Raw genomic sequence first — 19745 nt, forward strand, 5'->3', positions numbered from 1 at the left:
TATATATATATATATATATGGCATCAACTTCTGGGTTAGAGACATTGTGAATAGATGAAAACTGGGGTGGGATCATTGCAGGATGCGGAAAATCGTGTCACAGCAAGTGTGGGAAAGTGTGTAGCCGGATACTTTGGGGTGCGTTCAGTCAAGTTAACAATATCCTAATAACAATTGTTATTATTAATGATATTCAACAGCTATTATTATAAACAGTCTTAATAAGCTGTCTGTGAAAACTAATTGGTTACTTAAATAATGCATAAAGACATTAGATATTAACATATACAGAAATAGTGCCTAAATACTACATAATATTTCAATTTAAGGAGAGGATTTTTGTTTTTATAAAACTTATTTTTTTACTGCTGTATTCATGTGAGCTATGCTACATTAATAATAATACTAATTGTTGGTCCATTATAAATATAATAAATTATAGCTCCAATTTAATGATAATGAATTATGATGATGCTAATTAAATTAAATAAATATTAACTAAAATATTGACATGAATAACTTAAAATTTTGTTAAATTTATACTTGAATAGGCAGTTTAATTCTAAGGTGTTTATTATAAAGTTTCCTTTATTAAAAAAATATACCTTTCTGAAAAAAAAATAACAACAGTACAATTTTTTTTTTCTCCACGGAACGGCCTTTCAAGACCACACGAATATCATTACTTTTTCCTTCTCACTTTTTCTCTTCTATCCAAGTATCTTCTCATCATTTCTGTGTACCTTTGCTTCATCTCTTCCGACCACTCAGTTTTATTTATTTTTATTATTAATCAAGTCAAAAAATAAAACTTTAAATTAAAAAGGAAATAACACTTCTGTGGGTTTATAATTTCATATACTGTTAAAATTTCCACTATTTTTAATAATGTTTAAAAATGCAAAGATTCAATTGTTTAGAACTTTATTTATATCCTATACTTCTCTGGAGTTATATTATCTGTAGATTGTAAACGTTATAAAATAGAAGTTTATGATAGCATGAATTACTACAAGTTAGTAAAAAATGAAAGGATCGATTGGATGATCTTCATTAGACCCTTAAAATCAACTTCACTCCAAGCTCTCCAGTTAACTCACTTCATCATCCAAAGGGTGTGTTTAGGCATTTTAAATCCATAAACCATGCAAATTGTTGTTAAATAAAACTAAAGTTTTGATTGATCAAAAATCAGCATCTGATTCAATAATACTAACAATGAAATACAAGATTTTTAAATATAAATTATTTTGTCTTAATTTTATAGATGCCGTAAACATAGGTATCAGTGAATAACATAAAAATAAATGGTATATTCCTATATTACTTCAACTTTCCAGAAGAGTCCATTCCATTTCATGTGGTCTAGAAATGGTAGCTTGACCACCTCAGAAAAAATATTTAGTTGGTGCATTCCCATTTGATCTGGTTGTTGTTGCGGCTTTGCAACGACCATCATTAGATCTGGTTGTTCAATAACAATTTTCATTGAATTCGGTTTTTAAATGGTGCCTCGTTTTGTTTTGTTTTTTTTAGGATGCACATGAAGGTTTTCTTTATTACGTAACACTGGTTATATCTAATCATACTTCAAACATTGAGTATGAATAGAACTTGGCAACAAACTGGTATATGAACTGCAAAATCAAATTAACAAATAACAGCGGCAATGGTTATTTAAAATGTTTCTTTAGTAACTAATTGCAAAGTTTTAGTAATATAATTATCCTTTTTCAATTACACTTCTGCTTCATTATCAATGTGGAAGAAATAACAGATTTTATACATATACTTTTTTTATTATGATTACTCACAAAACTGCAATAATTTCTTACAAACTAACTTAATTTCTTTACAAACGAATAAAAAGAGGCAGGATTATTTCTATTAACAAATAATAACTGTATAATTTATTCCAAATAAAATTAAGTAGGATGAAAAATAAATTTTATATTTTATAAAATGAACATATAATAAAGTAGGGAAACCCTAAAATTAAAATTAAATGAGCTTAAACTTATAAAAACAACTAAAATTTGCCAAATTTTTATATAGAGAATGAAAGGCACAATTTAAAATTAAGGAAGTTAAACAAATCTTCCCCTCCAGTTTCTTTTGAATTGAAAACGGTATGCACAATCTACTAGCAGTTACACGGTACATAAATTTGACAAGAAATAAGTGCAATTATTGAAATTTTAATTTATATGTGTGACGAATTAGTGAAAAGAATACAAACAATTTTGTCTTTATTCATAACTTTATAACTATATAGTATAAATGGGTAACATCATCCAAACAAACCTGAATAAATATATTAAGATTAATAAATAATTTATAATTAAAACAATTTAAAAAATACTGTACAGTCCATCATTTATTTCTGATTTTGGTTAGACTGCTAAGCCATACACAGATACGATGCAATACATAGTTTTGTTTTCCCATCTAACTGTGCAACTACCATCAGTTGAATTATCCCAATAACAAGAACTAGCGCTATGAAGGCCTGCTCCGTTTTTCTGCATGATGGTGCAAGTAACTGTTGAATCAAAGAATTAACAAATGACACATAATTTCTTTCACTCTTGAAGATATCAATCTTAGAAAATCTACTTACCAATATATTTAAAAGCTTTGTGCAACTTGGTAAGATTTCCTAAGCAAGCTTCAACTACATTTGTTGTCCATTGATTAACCTTATTTTGTTGATAGGTGTTTCCACCAATAGATGCCTCAATTGCTTCCTTTATTATGTTACTAACTTCATCAACAACAAATTGTGTCTACAAAAGATTCAAATAAGAAAAATCTAATGGAAAATACCTTAACCGCTCTAACCATCAATACGAACCTCTTCACCAACGTCGTCCATTGCCATATTTTATTAGAAACTAACATTCACTTCTAACAACTTATAACAATAATCTTTCACTTCTAACAACTTAAATTAAAACAATGAAAGTTCATTTACATATGTTAGAACGATAAAATATTACTACCAACTTGTGATGTTTAACCTCTCACAAATGCAACACTTTTCATTGATCGTGATTGGTCCATGACCTTGGCGGTTTATTTGTAAATTTGAATATTGATTTTTTATTTTTTTGCAATTGTGAAGAGTTTGACATTATTAAACGATAATTACAGTAATTTATCAATTCAAATGACGAACATTAATGTTATTTAGTACTCAATGGGAAATTATCATCTGAATACAATGTTTTAGAAATTATTACACTGATTTAAATAACATAAGCTGTAACTAAACTTGTAATGATAATGATAGAATTTAAATATTTAAAAATAATACCCTCATTATGGAATACGTATTATTGTAAATGTGACCACGTATTTATGAGTCATCCATTTCGACGCTACCCTAAAACAGCAATGTGAAATCAGCTAAATAGACTGGTTCCAATATCTTCTAAACATTTACCACTCTTTTCTACTGTTATTTAATGAGTTAAGCGAGAAAGTGCACACAGTCCCTTCCCAAATGAATATTTTGGCCCTTCCCTTAGTACTCTCCCTTCAATTCCAGCCTTTCATTTTATCCCAACCAATTCCGGTATCATACATAAGAATGACATTACCAATTCATTGTTTTTGAAACTCTCGGTCAATTATTTACACAGAAATCGCATCAGGCTCTATCTAATCATGGAATTCCCGATCCTGTCCTTCGACATTTTTCATCCATAAGTTCAGTTCTAAATGCAATTGACCAAAGGCATTTGGTCATAAAACATTATTCCTGACATTTTTTGAGAACTGAAATTTTTGGCAACATCTGATGCCTTAAAACTGATTTCACAGGTTTTTTAAAGAGTGTGTAGGATTTTTTTTTTAAATAATAATAATAATATTGGTATCAAGTCCAAGCTAGTGATAGCTTGTTAGAGGTAAAACGAGTAGAGGAAGATCTTGTATCAAATGTTCTCGCCAATACTATTTTATACTAGTTCTGATAATAGAAGTTTCTACTAGAACTTTTAAATATCAGTTTTCATGATTTTTTTTATTTTGGGTTTTTCTTTCTGATGTTCACTTGCTTTTCTTTCTTCTAAGCCCCATGGACGCCTGGGTTTGAGGTCAAGATGGACAAAAACGGGTTAAGGGGAAGCTCTTTTACTGCATTGGGAATGTATTTGAAGAAGAGGCTGAGGAAATTAGATATTTTGGATAAGATTATTGGATATGCGTTGTGTGTTATTCTGATGGTGTCGGGGCATACCAGGTTTGTTGTGTCAGTAATGGTTCAGTAATGGTTTGTCCTCAGTCTAGTCTGAGGCTGTTTGTGTGGGTCTGCCATCTTTGTGGCCGTCCTGTCGGTGTCAGAGTCTTGAATAGAGGGTTTGTGCTGTGCTGGAAGCTATCAACAAATTTGATGTGCCTCCTCTACTAATGTCGCTTATGCAAAAAGAATGATTCCCTAAATCTTTTCATATAATAGGCGAAAACTATAAACTGACAAATTACTATTACAAATGTTACTGTATGAATTGTTTTTTCAGTAGGCATACGGGTTTTAACATCAATAAATGATCAACGGACTGAAATAGACCTGCATATAATAATCAAGAACAGAACTCTTCTCTATGTTAAGAATACTGAAATTCCGAAAAATCTCTAAAACCTGAAGTAAAGAGAGTACAGTGGCATGATAAAGCCAGCTGTGATAAGCAGCTGCGAGACCTAGCCTCTAATATGTACCCTACAAAATAGAGTCGAGTGGTTTGAACGGAAAGTTCTCCGTACAATTACAGGAACGATCTGGGATCAGATCCTTAACACATGGAGGAGAACTAATAGTGAACTGCTTGCAGATACTGGTAAATCAGTATCTCATAATATGAAGGCAAGGAGGTTAAGATGGTTGGAACATGCTCGAAGCGATCCATCAGAATGCCCCTACACAACAATTAATGCAAGTATAGTTGGCAAGAGAAAACGTGGGAAGCCAAAAACCGGGTGGATAGACAAATTCAACAAAGATGAGAATGAGTTGTGTACAGTAAACTGTAGAGGATCAGTGTTCGAATAAATTTTGTATCCACTATAGATCAACTCAAATAAATTTGTAAAACCAACCTATACATATTCATATCTACATAAATTTAAATTAATTGGCTTATTTCTTAAAAAAATACATTTCAGGTTTAAACAAAACCAATGTAATACACCAGGAAAACGTAATTTATTTTATATAATAATCACATTTATTATTGTTACTTCAATAATCACCATACTGCTGCTTGGTGCTTTTACATGTCCCACCGTGCCTCTTTGTAATGACTCTTAACCTTCCAGTTTACTAATTGAATAAATAGACCAATGTTCTTAAAAATCAGTTACTTCTAAACTATTTCAATTTATAAATAATCCATTTACTCGATATGGCAATGGGACGAGTAAAAACGAAACTTGAAAAAGGGGGAGGTATTGATAAGTATATTTTGAAAATATTTCATGTTTTATTTGAACTTAGGTTTTATTCTCGTTATTTTGTAATAAGTGTAATAAAATAAATTTTATTTGCTCAATTTGGTGCCTTTATTTGCTTAATCAGCCCCTAAATTTTATTTTGATTGTTAAAATATAACTTTTTATAAAGACAAATATACACCTTGTATGTTTATCCATAGTATCACAAGTGATTAAAGGTATTCTGTTTTTATAGAAATGGTGGCCTACAGTGAATCAGCATTACGAAACAATGCTGCTATTGTTGAATATTGTCGAACATCTATGGCTGCAATATCTGGAGGGACTGCTGGTCTTCTAGGTTTTACCGGGTTTTATGGATTTGGTTTCTATGTGTTCGCTGTTTTAGGTTTATGGGTAATATATTAATTTTTAAAATATTTAATATTGACAATATTTATTATTGTTGCTGTCAAGAAATATCTGCCTTGAAAAAAATATATTTATGTGTTAAATTCTCATGTGTTAGAACTGAAACTTCCTGATCTAGGCCAATTCGCTCAAATATGTGTAAAAAAGTTTCACTTCTTTATGATATTCATTCATATAATTTCAATGTTATTAGAGCCATTAGTGTTTTATTTGTGTGTTGTGGTGGAAACCTGCACTTCTAATAATATAGTTGTATGGTTTATCAAAATGAATTATCCAGAGTATATTTAACTATCAAAAATAAAATTACATAAATAAGTTTTTCCTTAAAAAAGAAATATGTTTATTGTCTCAAGGAATTTTTAGGATAGCAATATTTTAAAAGTTTTATATAATTATTTTTCTTTACTATTATGTGGTTTTAGGAAAAATATCAGAAGGATATGATAGATTTAAAAAAAAAATAGACAACTTGAAAAAATATAGTAAAATATGAACATTTTCATTTTGTTTTTATATTCCTATTGTAAATTAAGGTTTTCATTTTTAACTTAAGTGTTAGTATGATAAATTTATTCTGAATAGTTCGGTAGTATTTTTGTATATTTTAATTGATTTTCTGGTATATTATTTATTTCTTTTACTTTCTTTATCATGTTGTAAATGAGATATTGAAAATGTACTTGTGATACATTTTTATAATCCCTTTTAGTCAATCTTAACTAATAAAATTTATAATATGTGTTTCTTCATTTTCAGGCCTTGTTGATGATGCAGGTTGGTTCTCAATGGAAAAAATATTTTATTAATAGGCGCACTATTTTGACCAATGGTTTTTTTGGTGGTTTATTTGTATCCTTTTTATTAATTTTGTCTTTTTTATGTGTCTGTTATAAATTTTATGATTTCAGTAACAAAACAGCAATTTTTTAAAAGGAAGTGTAGAAACAGTACAGTTATTAACTTAGCCTTTAACTTTGTAACATTTCTATCTAACTTCCCCTACTCATGAGTCATACTGGAAAGTGGAACTGTTTTAGGATACATTACATTTATGGAATTAGAAAAAAAAATCATTAAACAAAAATAAACTTTATTTAATTTTATATTTGTCCTAATATTAAGAATTATTCTTATTACTAAAAATCCACTTGTTATTTCTAAAAAAAGAGGTGCAATCCTGTTCATTATTTTTGCCATTTCTCTATTGGATCTGGTGAAAAACAGAAGGATTTGGAAGTAAGTTTTCGGAAGCGTGACTTGCTGTTTCTCTTCATCCGCTGCTGTTGTAAATACGATAACTCATATTATTTCACTACTCATTGTAGCTCAATTTGTTGTTGTTTATTAAAAAACTTTTGACAGTAAAAGGGAACAAGCTTTAAGTGATCAATGATCCTCATGAGTTATGTGTATTGTGGTCATCTTACAAGCTTTATACACATAGTGAAGATATTGATTGTCTTTTATTAAATTAAAAATATTTATGATTTTTATTTATTTTTTGGGGGGTGGTAGTGCTAGATAAAAGATTAGCTTATAGATTAAAAGAATCTTTTATGGTATATAGTATCTTTGATCTGGACATTGTTACAATGAACGATCAATTCTCACCGAGTATATAAAATAGGTATGTATTAATCAGTTTTCTGAAATAGGGTTTGGCAATATCAGCTGGATTACATTATTTAGTAAATATATTCATTAGTCAAGTTTTATTTATGAATTCAGTTAAATGGCCATTGTAATTATATTATAAATTCATTAATATACATATTTTATCTTGAATTCTTTCACTGTATCATTCTTATTTGATTATTGCTGTATGTCAGTGGAAATCCCTACCTATTATGGGTATTCTCATATAAAATGTATTTAATGTTATTTATGTTCTTTGTGTATTAACAATTGCATTGTTTATATTATGAAAATCCTTAACTTAGTATTATTAGACATATATACTCTTCTGGACGTATCCTTTTTTCTATTATATAATTTTTTTCTATTACATAATTATTTCTTTGTTGTTTTTATAGTTTTTTTTTCAGTGAATCAACTAAAAAAGAAGTAATATGCTTCTAATAATTATAAATGAATTAGTGAGTCATTAATATCTTGGTTACTATTCATAGTATATCAATATTCCCCACTATCGAAAAGCCTATCACTATTCATTAGACTATCAAAACAATTATTAATAGCATTGCTAGCATTATTTAGTTATAGAAAATTGAATAAAAATAAAGGTATATATCAATCAAACTTAGGATGTTGTTAGGGCTGTCCGTAGTTCAGTTGGTTGGGCCTTGGTCTATCATTCTGAGATCTGCAGGCAGTGCTAGTTCGAATCCGGCCTGTTGGTATTGTCTTTTTTCATTAAGTGGCGGTCCCACAAAATGAAAAAAAATAGGTTAGAATAGATTGGTGACCTGTAGGATAACTAGGCAAACATCACATTCGCTTTGGATTGCCTTAAAAAAAAAAAAATGTTGATAACTATATAACTTGAGAACCTATAAAAGGTTTTGCTTATAAAAGTTTCTTAAATGAAATACCATACACTCGAATCCAATGTTGATTATAAGTTTTATTTTTCTGTAAATTGAAAAAAAAAAATTTTAAAATCTCCATCAACTTTTTTAGGTGCCATTTCTTTTACAGTTTCTATTTTATTCATAGTCTCACCTTGTGCCCTAATCTCTAGTATATACATGAGTGCACTTTTCATTGAACAAACTTTTCTTTTGTCTTTATTTTACCAGTCAACTTGTTTTGTTTGTCCCTCTTTAAATATAGCTGGTTTTCTTCTATTGCCTTAAATTGATTTTTTATGTATGCAACAAATTATTCGTCTGGTTGAGTATTCATGAAGTTGTTTAAATCATTCTTGTCTGTATCTGAATCTATTTCGCATTCCTAAACTCCCTCATCCAATTTTTTATCATCTTCTCCATACAGTATATTGAGATCATCTTCTTTTTCAAATAGAGCTCTGTGTTTCTTTGACATTGCTAGGATTCTCAAAATATTATATCCGTCTTTCATCAGTAAATTTTCAATGAAAACAACTTTAGAACTCAGTTATCTCACAAAAAAGGCTCTTTTACAGGATTTATAAGATTCAAAGGGCGGGCATAAGTGTTCAAAGAGAGAATATATATTTGTATCTATCATGACAAAGTTGATACCTCGTTACCTAGTTAACAATACTTATCAACCTCTTCACGATAGATACAGATATGTCAAATTAAATGCAGTAGCTACTTATAAGTGATAAATAAACAAACTAAGAATAATTGCCTGAAAATGACCAAGAGACCAATCAGGTTCATTTAACATCATTCAATGTGGGTAACATTAACAAATTCTTAAAATTGACTAATGGGGAATGAAGGAAAGAGGTAGAGGCATCAGTGATCTTCACCTTTCCACAACTCAAAAATATATAGAACAATCTATGAGGTTCTGAGAGGTCACATAGACTAGACCCGCAGGTTAAAAAATGGCAAAGTAATTTGTTGGCACAATGATTCAAATTGTTTTAGATAAATTTTTTATCTAAGTCATACTGATGAATTTTTTTCACTAATTATACATATATGGGAAGTTTATAAAGAAGTCTGGATCAGGCCTTTTCAATTTTTAATCAAAACTAAGTTTAGAGACCGATTTTGTATTTTATCATCAGATATAGGTTTATAGAGTTTTTGCTTTTAATATTGGAAAGGCTTATTACAAAATCCTAAAAATTGTTTAAATACATTTTTTTTTCTCTCCAGTTTTGTTACAAGTTGATCTAAATTGCTAGTTTTACACTAAGACATTTTTGTTTCAGTTATTAATTGCTCAATTCCTTTTTCATATTCTTGAGCTTAAACATGGATTTTCAATTTTTTTTTTTTTATATAATCAGATTTTATTTTAGTTATTTTTGTTGAATTTTGAGAATGAACAGGGAAGAGATTCCATTATGAAACTCTTCTTTGCTGAAATAAAATAAATACATATAAACCCATTCATAAAACCTTATTATAAGTCTATGAAAAACTTAAGACTTTCCAACTATTAAATAAAAAATGATACACAAGTTTTTAAAATGACTGATACCTTTGATGTGGATGGTTGCCAATCGGGAGAAAATGAGGAAAATAGACTTATACACATCAGGATTGCTTCTTTTTAAAATTATTTTCTGATGTATGATAAGTCACCAAAGTCGCTTTCAGTATATTCCATATTGTGCAGGTATCTACATCTGTGACTAAATATTTCCAGTTCTCCTTTCTAATTTCCTTTATTCATTTTTCTTTAGTTTTAGGGGCTTCTGGAAAACTGAAGGAAATACTTAATTTTAAAGAAAATTCAGAATTTGGATATGAGCATATTTGATTTTTCATTAGTTACTGGTGAAAGGACACCTTTGTATTAGATTCTTTGTCATCTTTCCCATTTAAACGACCAAATGCTCTGTGTATACTAATTTTATAAATATATACAATGGAATGAATTTTTACTTTTTTTTTTTTAGTTAGGGAGCTTTGCATAAAAATTATAATAGTAGCAGAAGTAGACCAATCAATCAAGTAGACCAGTCAACCAAGACAATAACCATTATTGGTCTGCTTCTATTCTGCTTGTGAATTTTCAGACCGTATTATAAGTATTATGACCTTCAGTGTTAGGAATTAAGCTCAAGATAAAAATCACTCAATCTAAAAATTAAAAAAAAAGAGAGAAGCCAGATTTTTATTTTTTTTTTCCAGTAATTTTAGTGTGGAAAAGTTGTTATATCACTTTTTTCTATGGTTTACCAATATGGATAACAAAACTCAATGGCTTACTGCCTTTTTATGAATGCATTAGTTTAAAACTGGTTTAGAGGAATTCCCCTTTATTTTGAACAAATAATATGAAGAGTCTAACTACAAAACTCACTTTCTTCGCTTTAGCAAATTTCGTTGTAAACATGAAAAAATGTCTAATTTGTATAAAACAAGGTTTTTAAATCACATAGTTTTGATAATATAATGCAGTCATATAATATTGTATTTTCAACAATAACAACTTCTTCTCTACTCTTTTCTTAATTTTCCTTAACCACGTTATTAGTGATGTTCACCACATATTATTATTGTTATGTTTTCTATTTACTTCTTTTGTCTAACTTAACTTTATATTTGTTTATTTTAGTATTATACTTAAATATTTCATTAGTTACATCTATTTTCTTTCTCTCATATTTTTTTTTTCTTTTCATAACTTTATGTTTTAAATTCTTTCTAAATTAAAAAATATTCATATTTCTTTGCATTATATGCTTACTTATTTGGTTGCCTATATATGTATTTTATTTTCCACTTCTTTCATCGCTTTATTTTTATTAATTTCATTCTGTACAATTATTTACTATTTATCATTGTGTTTATATCTTCTTTTTAAATTTTTTTTTTGTATTCATTGGTTGTTATCTTGTTCTTTGTTCTTAGCCCTGATGAAGGCTAGAAATTTTGGCTGAAACGCTGGCACTATCAAATAAGTTTTTTCAACTTATTTATGTTATATTCTGGCCGCACCCCCAACCATCTTCTCCTCATATATATTATCCACTGTCAACCATCTTCTCATCATTCAAAAAAAATTCAAATTTAAAAATCATGTTTTATTGAAATTAGAGGTTTTTTTGTATCTACTATAAGATTTTCTCAAGTGGCAAATGTGAGTTTTGTAGTTAGACACGTCATATTTATTTTAATTATATTAGAAAATTGACAAATTAATATATAAAAATTTTTGGGAAATAAAAATATCCTTATAACTTCTCCCATCCTTTTATTATTAATTTGATATTATTAATATTGATGTACTGTGCACTCCCGAAAAGGAAAAAATAGACCAGCCAGGCTGATGATTAATTTTATACAGATGGAGATTATAATTATAATATAATTAAGAATAAAAAAAAGATGAGTATATTAATACAAGATTGATTTGAAAATGAACAGTGAGTCCAAAACATCATCAAATTGATGATTAAATGATGGCAGAAGTTTTAAGAGTATTTTTATTTCCTGGAAATTGTTATACACAGAGATATAACCCTTAGGAAAAACTGATTAATGTGAAGTGATAAATTAAATTATCAAAACTTAGCTGAAGTTATGGTTGGTCGAAATTGAATTAGTCAATTTATTTTTAAATTGATAGATATACCTGCTGTATTCAAATAAATTTTATATTATCCTTAACATTTTATTTTAGATTTATTTATGGTATGGTTCACGTTTATTGATTAACTCTTGAAAGTGAATCTTCATTACTCCACTGTGAAGCAATTATTGTGTCTACATCAAATTTGTTGTTTATTATTATTTCTTTATAATTTATATTTTAAAATAAATTAATTTTTTCTATACATTATTTTATCTAGTCCTATGTCCTAATTATTTCTTATTTGTTTAAAGTTGACTGTTTTTCAAGTTATACTTTTTCTTAACCAGCCCTGAAATAATTTTAAACTGTTGATATCGATTTATTAAATTTGGAGTTATTCATTTTTATAAAAAAATATAAAATTATATTCTAGTAACTCTAGAAAGATATGAATTTTGGAGTATTGCTATGGATTGTAGAGAAATGTTCTGGTTTAATTAACTTATCTCTGACCTCAACTAATCAATAAGTGATAACAGGTTTAAAGGGTTTACTTATTAATATTTCTAAACATTTGTTAACTGAGGTGTTCCTAAAATAAACATATGCATCCCCTTCTCGTTATACTGATTGCCTTGTAATAAATTAGTAACTAATTTTATTCTAATCTACATTAATAGATAGATTTATTTTATTAAGCACCCAAATAATTTTTTGAAAAGTTTTTACTATATTATTGTGGTTCATCAGATTTTCCTCGTTCTATATAATATTCATTAATTATACATCTTCAAAAATTCCTCCATCTTAAAATTATGTATTCAGATTAAGAAGTTTGCTTGGATGTTATTAAAAATTATTGGGATTAGTAATTTTGAATAATAAAAAGTATTAATGAATTTAACTTTATAAAGAATTTATGAAAAAGAATCGTTTTTAAATATTTTAAGGTGACAATAGATACCTTTGGTAAAGTGCAAAGGGTCATTGAAAATGAGATCACAAATTAGAAAAAAAGAAAATTTGTCTTTCTGTACAAAAAAGTTTTCCCTGTATAAAAAGGAATATACTACTTCATTGGGATGATCTCATATAGACCCAATTTATGATGATGGATTTTCAAAGAAGCTGTGGCATATCCTAGCTGTATAGAATTTCAAATTGAGAAATAGGATAGGGGCTCAATTAAATATTCTTAATGACTTCATTAAAAAAGGTTTGAGAAGAAACAGGCATAAAACATATTTCCCCTTTTAAATAAGTATTCAAAAGTATCTAGACCTATAACTGGCCAAATGCTTCCCTAAGAAGAGATGACCTCAGAGGTTATGAATGATAGATGAGGATATTGCAAAGGGTATGACGACTTGAGGATGGCTGTTTGCAGGACACAAAAATAAAAATAATTTTTTTCTACAATGAATTTCATTAAACCTTATTCACTTCAGTGAATTTTATTTTTTGTCTGAAGGATCATACATGTTTATAAATTTGTTTTTTGTTCTATAGCAAGATATCGCTTTTCTTCGCCAATAAATTTCAACTTTTTGTTATTTTATAGTTTACAATGTTAATTTTTGGACTGTTTTATAAAAATCAAGCTCAATATTCAATTTAATGTTTGAGTTAGGAAACAATATTATGTTTCCTGTTGTAGCAAATTTTAATCAGTTTGATAAATTGTGAAAAAATGTATTTTTTTTATTTTAGACCTTACACGTTTTATATCATACCTGATGCATATAAGATTAGATAAGGCCTTTCATTTGCTGCCTGGCACAGTAATTAGCTCTGATGTACATCATATTTTAATTTGTTTTAAAGTCACAATATATAATGTATAATTTCCAGAGCAAGTAAATTAGAGATTAGCAAGATGTACTAAGAATAGTGAGTATTGTACTCAAATACCCAAACAATTTATTTTATTATTTTTAGATTTTTCTTCTTGGTTAATTTTTGTAATAAAAGTTCAACAAATTACAGTGATGTTGAATGCATTTTAGTTTTATCCACCCAGTGCATTTGTCTTACGCGTAAACAAAGTTTGGACATTGTTAAAGTATGCAACAAATGCTCTGTGTTAACAAAGATTGATGCATCGAACATAGCCTGGAGCTATAATCCCATCATTGACAAAGAAGAGTCTTTAAATTGACATGAAATATATCACCATTTGTTCAAAGTATTCGTCTGTTTTTTCTATTTAGTTATAGAACACATGTTTTCTTTAATTTGAAAGCATTTTTCTTTAAAACTATTTTTAAAAACATTTTGTTTCATATTTTTCCAAAATTGCTTAACTGAATAATAGAAAGAAACAGAATACAATTGGACAATTGGTGTTAGCTTCATTGGACTATTTATTATTTATTAAAATCCTATAATAATAATAACAACAGTAATAATAATTAAAATGTGTAGCAATATCATCATTATTATTCATGAATCTTTACTGAATACATTGGATTTATATTTATTGGACAATTACAGTAGAATTTGTTATCGTTTTAAAACGTTAGTTAAAAAAGAAAATAGACTTCTTAATTTTGAAATTTATGGGATTTTATCCTAAAAAAGGTTAGGAAAATGACAAATTATTTAGTGATTTTGAAAAAATTTCTTTTGTTTAGGAATTACGATGAATAGCTTCTTGAGTAGCTAATAAATAAGAAAAAAATATAAGGTGTTGAACTTTAACCATCTCTTTTTCATGTGATTGGTTAAATAACGAAAAAAAGAAAACTAAAGGAACTTAGGAAGATGGGAAGAAAGAGAGGAAGTTATTTCGAAATAACCGCCAATCTCTAATATGGGTATACTTTAGCAAGAAATATTACGTAATAAAAAGATTTAACAGTCACAAAGCATATAGATGATTAACTTTAAAGTAAGATTTTTTGGAAAATTAATCTATTAATATCAGCAGGGTATTAATTCTAAAATATGTAATGGGACATATTAAACATACATATGACTTCTATTCAAGTTTTCAAGCTTTACAAATGTATGGAATTTGTATTCTATATAATTGTATTGAATTTATTATGGTAATCTATTCTTTATAAATAGTTTCAGAGACACCGATCTCGACAAAAACTGTTGCCGGCAAAGAAATATTATTCGAAAGGCCTTGACCTTGAAGTAATTGGTTACTTCTATAATCTAGCAAGTCACTTTTGCTATCAGTTGTGAGATTGAGTTCTGTCTGTGTTGTTCGTCTTTTGGAACTTTTCAATTCCATTATAATTAAAAATGCCTATTAGAGCAGTTGCTGTCCTTATTGGCGAAGTAGTCAGCGGTACTGTTTATTTTGAACAGGACGTAAGTATTATCGACATATTCATTACCACTTTCCTTAACCGGCCTTTATTTAATTAATGAATTTTTCAGAATGCCTCTTCTGAAGTTAAAGTGACTGGAGAAGTTAAAGGCTTGAGCCAAGGATTACATGGTTTCCATATACATGAGTTTGGAGACAATACTAATGGTAAGGAAACAAAATGAACATTATTGCTTAGTTTATCAATTAATTAAAAAACCGGTTTTAGGCTCATACATATATCTTTTTCCATTCTTATAAGTTCTTTAACTATTTTTAAATGCTGTTCTGATGAGATAAAAGATGAGAAATGTTAATATACATTTACATGTTAAATGTTAAGCTCATTGCAATTAATTCATGTGTAATTTTTGTTACTATTACAACCAATAATAAATTATCATTTTCAGTCTAATAAATCTTTAATTCAACTGAACTGATAACATTCGACTTACAGGTATATAGCATATGATGACATCTTCTGAGAGGTAAAGCTTGACTGAGATAAAAACTGTAACTTCCGTTAAAATTCATATAAATAAAAATTATAAAATATGTTCCGATTTGATTTTAATGTTTTCTAGGTACAGTTATATAACACAAATCCCACCATAATAGAAAATGAGTAAATCATATTAAATATAGGTTCAGCATTTATTCTTTTCATCTTATGTTTTAGTAACATACAGTAATTTTCTTCAGATAGGAAATTCATCTAATATAGGGAATGTGAAATGGATATTCACAATTATATTTTTTAATGACTATTTTTTTTAAAAATAATAACTAGTTATAATAATTAATCAAGCTTTTAGAAAATTATGTGGTGGGTCACACTGTTTTTTTTTTCTATCTTATTAATTATCTGATATGATTATTTTAATTTATTAGGATGCACAAGTGCTGGCCCTCACTTTAATCCAGAAAATAAAGAACATGGAGCTCCCACTGATGCAGTACGACATGTTGGTGACTTAGGTAATGTAGTTGCTGAAAATGATGGCACTGCAAAAATATGCATTTGTGACAAGATAATTTCTCTTTGTGGACCACTAAGCATTATTGGAAGAACTATTGTTGTATGTATTATAATTTTTTTGTTTTATTATTCTTTATGATCGAGCATAGAATTTTAATTCTTATCTTCTTCAGGTTCATGCTGACCCCGATGATATGGGAAAAGGTGGCCACGAATTGAGTAAAACTACTGGTAATGCTGGGGCTAGGGTTGCTTGCGGTGTTATCGGAATTACTAAGAGTTCTTAAAATTGTTCATTTTAGTTATCTGCCTTGTAAGGCAAAGGTTACAGGTTACAATTCCATTTTTCTTATTTTGAACTTCAAAATGTTTTCAATGGAATAAAATATTTTCATTAATGTTGTTTTTTTTTTTATTTTGGTTTAGTCCCCCAACTATAATCAATGAGTACGAGACATGTATATCATTCCTGTGTTCTTGTTTTGTGTTAGGTTTTAGCTTAGTGGATTTACTGTATAACTTTCACTTGTAATGTTTTAGAGCAAACCTTCCATTCATGATTTATTTTTATGTTTATAGAACATAATATACTATCTTCTAGGATTTAAAGTTGAATTAGCATGAACATTAATAGTAAGTATATATTGTTATAAATGAGAAATATGTTTATTTAATTAGTTGTTCAATGTACTGTAGATAATAAACTGGCTATAGAATAAATGTGTTAACATTTTTTTTACCCTATTAAAGGTACAAGATGATTATGTTGTACTGAACTGTTTATTCGTATTATGACTTTCATGTTGCAATAATCCAAATCCTAAAGGTGAAAGTGACTTATATAACCAAAAAGATTTTATGAAGTTAATTTACTTATTTTAATATTTGTACTCTTGAGTATTTTTCATTTATGAATTCAAGTTACGATTCAATGATTCTTTAGTTGCATCCTCTTATTTTGGTATGCGTATGCCATTGCAAAATCAAGAATATGATTGGCTGAAGTGTTGAGTTTAATAACTTTATTATATTATAAATTTGTTTCTCAGACACCAATGATTTGCTGACTGAGGTATCTTCGATTTATAATTGGCCTGTTCCTAACAAAGTTTTTATTATCAAACTAGGTTTTGATAATAATAAACCTCATATTGTTTCCCTCATACTTACTTTAGTAGTTTGATCAAAATTCTAGTTGGAATGAGCTTAATATATGATGAACTATGAAATGTATCAGTTATCACATTGTTAATGATACCACTCATTTTACACATACAGGAGTATGTATGAATACCATATTCAAATATCTAAAAACATACTTTCTGTGATAATAGTAAAATCATAGTTTTTACTGAATTAAAATCAAGTTAAGATGTCTTAATAATTCTTTTTTTAATATATATATTTCCAATGTGTTAAGACAATTAGTCTAGCCAATGTCTTGAAAATAGACAGTAATAATATTTTAAAATAAACAAGAATACTATTTTTAAAATTGTCTATATAGATCTGCATAAAAAGGGACAAATATATTTTTGACATGTTCTGTCGTTCAGACAGCACCGCTGAATAGTGATTAATCATTAGTATTTAGTTCATGATTACATTGATTTTGGTTTACCTTCCTTTGAACATGGGGAATGATACAATGTAGTTTAAAATAAATAACAAAAAACTCAAAATCAATATTTTTATTTAAAAAGTTATTTCATATACATATAAAATTAAAGAATCCTATCATTGAAATTAAAATTATAACAATAAAAAGGTTAAATTAAATATACAAATTCATTTTCTGGTTAAAAAATTTTAGGAGTTAAAAATACAAATTATAAAAACCCAATAATTTAACCTAAGCTAATATAATAAGTTAAGAATATTTTATCACAGAACCCATGAAAATATAAAATAAGCAAGTTTTCCAAATTATAAAACAAAAATATACAATGAAAATTACAGTTCAATAATAAATTTCAACGCCTATAACCATGACCTTCAATGGCAATTGAACAAGCATTTTGGGCATTGCTTGCTGAATTAAACATTCTCTTTGAGGGTGATGAAGAAGGGGATTTTTGTTTTAGAATTTCGACATCGCTAAACTTCACCTGAACTCCTCCACCGGTGGTTGGTAAGACATCACCCTAAAACAAAGGGTAGAATTAAAAACAGTCCAATGTGATAATAAAGGTAGATTATAATAGAATTTGAACTTTGGCAATAATATTTTCTTAAACCCTAATAAACCACATCATTACATTATGGTTGGTTCTACTCCACTAGAATCTATTGCTTACTTTTTTATTTAATTTTTGAATAAGAATCCTATATATAAATGACCTTAAATTCAGTATAATAAATTTAAATGCATAACTTTCATTTATTGATGATATATTTATTATTAGTTATTTACTTATATTTATACCAAGTGGACATCAGTCCTTACACGAATAAATTAATTATCATAAAATATATAATTATGTGTTTAAGTCTCTAGGGTCTTAATTTGAGAACTCTTTAAGTTTCAAATAATAAAGAAAAACATACAGATAGACTTTTTATAATATCATTTCCTTATTACAGATAACCAAAGTAGGTTTAAAAGAAATGTCTTCCTTGTGTAATGGGTGGAAGTGAATCAATAATCTAACAAGGAAACAAACTATAGTAAAGGCTGATAGAGGGAAAACCACAAAAATATGATTCATTTAATGAACTAGCATTCACAGTTATTCATAGCAGTTAGATTTTTTTTTAACCACAATCACATTTTCCTATTACATGAACAGACGCCAGTTCCTTTTAAATGTCATGCAACTTTTAAAAACTAAATGTTTTGTACTGTTCATTTAAGTTTAAAAGTGACCTACAATATGTACATGTAAGCCATGTATCTAGAAAATTTACATTAATTTTTTTTTATAATCACATGTACTGTTATTTTGTAAAAATATTTGAAAGAAACGTTTCTGTTTTGGGTCAAAACCACAACATGTTAAGGTTAAATAGCAAACACCAATAATACCATGAGAATTCCCAGTTTCAGGGCCACTTTTTCAATGTTGCTGTAATAAAATAATTTTTTAATCAGTAGTGAAAGACATTGTTTAAATAATGTTATGTAGTAGAAGTATTTCCCTCCATACATTCCCGCAATACCCGTTCACGGTCTTCAGATTTATACACAAGGGCCCACCGAACCGCTTCTTTCTATAAATCGTTCATTATCCGAGCCTCACCCTTATGGAACAACATCCCTTCAAACATCCGTCGCTCCAATATCCTCCCTACCTTTAAATCCCGCCTGTTCAATCATTTCCAATCCATTCAGACCCTATAAAATTGTAAATATGTATGTAAACTATTATATCATTCTTAATTATTTTTACATTGTTTTCTTTTCTCTTTTTATTTATTCATTTTTTTTTT

The 19745-nt window shown here is 28.0% G+C and overlaps 4 protein-coding genes and 1 long non-coding RNA gene across 6 annotated transcripts in view; 3 read left to right on the top strand and 2 right to left on the bottom strand.

Moving 5' to 3' along the window:
• Positions 1-2359: 2359 nt before the first annotated feature.
• Positions 2360-3024, bottom strand: Dlc90F (dynein light chain 90F). Its single transcript, XM_014424969.3, has 3 exons — positions 2855-3024; positions 2621-2786; positions 2360-2542 (listed from the first exon to the last, which is right to left on the bottom strand). The coding sequence occupies exons 1-3, from the start codon at positions 2879-2881 to the stop codon at positions 2394-2396; spliced, it is 342 nt and encodes a 113-aa protein (XP_014280455.1). The 5' UTR covers positions 2882-3024; the 3' UTR covers positions 2360-2393.
• A 2264-nt stretch (positions 3025-5288) lies between these two features.
• Positions 5289-12282, top strand: EMC6 (ER membrane protein complex subunit 6). Of its 2 annotated transcripts, XM_014424986.3 has the most exons (5): positions 5289-5448; positions 5690-5850; positions 6625-6717; positions 7818-7837; positions 12124-12282. In XM_014424986.3, the coding sequence occupies exons 1-5, from the start codon at positions 5406-5408 to the stop codon at positions 12152-12154; spliced, it is 348 nt and encodes a 115-aa protein (XP_014280472.1). In that variant the 5' UTR covers positions 5289-5405; the 3' UTR covers positions 12155-12282. The 2 variants fall into 2 exon arrangements, with proteins under 2 accessions (XP_014280472.1, XP_014280473.1); XM_014424987.3 differs by lacking the exon at positions 7818-7837.
• Positions 7849-10372, top strand: LOC106683487 (uncharacterized). The gene is made up of 2 exons (XR_001343558.2): positions 7849-10110; positions 10178-10372. It is a non-coding gene; the product is annotated as an uncharacterized lncRNA (long non-coding RNA).
• Positions 12283-15081: 2799 nt separating the features above from the next.
• On the top strand, positions 15082-16714 carry Sod1 (Superoxide dismutase 1). The gene is made up of 4 exons (XM_014424985.3): positions 15082-15339; positions 15409-15505; positions 16229-16416; positions 16490-16714. The coding sequence occupies exons 1-4, from the start codon at positions 15271-15273 to the stop codon at positions 16601-16603; spliced, it is 468 nt and encodes a 155-aa protein (XP_014280471.1). The 5' UTR covers positions 15082-15270; the 3' UTR covers positions 16604-16714.
• Positions 16715-17992: 1278 nt separating this feature from the next.
• The window catches only part of LOC106683471 (kinesin-like protein KIF23), a 31551-nt gene continuing 29798 nt past the window's right edge, over positions 17993-19745 (bottom strand). The window contains exon 12 of the mRNA XM_067049731.1: positions 17993-18460. Coding sequence (XP_066905832.1) covers positions 18290-18460 — 171 coding nt within the window. The 3' untranslated portion in view covers positions 17993-18289. The remainder of the gene's footprint in view (positions 18461-19745) is intronic.

This window comes from Halyomorpha halys, unplaced genomic scaffold, assembly GCF_000696795.3.
Source record: "Halyomorpha halys isolate HHAL.00 unplaced genomic scaffold, Hhal_1.1 Scaffold487.1, whole genome shotgun sequence".
Lineage (NCBI taxonomy): Eukaryota > Metazoa > Arthropoda > Insecta > Hemiptera > Pentatomidae > Halyomorpha > Halyomorpha halys.

Bases quoted from the DNA above. Each gene is read 5' to 3' on its own strand.
- Sod1 (XM_014424985.3), top strand. From the start codon at position 15,271: ATGCCTATTAGAGCAGTTGCTGTCCTTATTGGCGAAGTAGTCAGCGGT. The intron at 15,340-15,408 runs GTAAGTATTATC...TGAATTTTTCAG, and splicing joins CTGTTTATTTTGAACAGGAC to AATGCCTCTTCTGAAGTTAA. The intron at 16,417-16,489 runs GTATGTATTATA...TATCTTCTTCAG, and splicing joins TTATTGGAAGAACTATTGTT to GTTCATGCTGACCCCGATGA.
- Dlc90F (XM_014424969.3), bottom strand. From the start codon at position 2,881: ATGGCAATGGACGACGTTGGTGAAGAG. The intron at 2,787-2,854 runs GTTCGTATTGAT...AATCTTTTGTAG, and splicing joins TGGACGACGTTGGTGAAGAG to ACACAATTTGTTGTTGATGA. The intron at 2,543-2,620 runs GTAAGTAGATTT...TTGATTCAACAG, and splicing joins CAAAGCTTTTAAATATATTG to TTACTTGCACCATCATGCAG.
- EMC6 (XM_014424986.3), top strand. From the start codon at position 5,406: ATGGCAATGGGACGAGTAAAAACGAAACTTGAAAAAGGGGGAG. The intron at 5,449-5,689 runs GTATTGATAAGT...CTGTTTTTATAG, and splicing joins GAAACTTGAAAAAGGGGGAG to AAATGGTGGCCTACAGTGAA. The intron at 7,838-12,123 runs GTATCCTTTTTT...ATTTTATTTTAG, and splicing joins ACATATATACTCTTCTGGAC to ATTTATTTATGGTATGGTTC.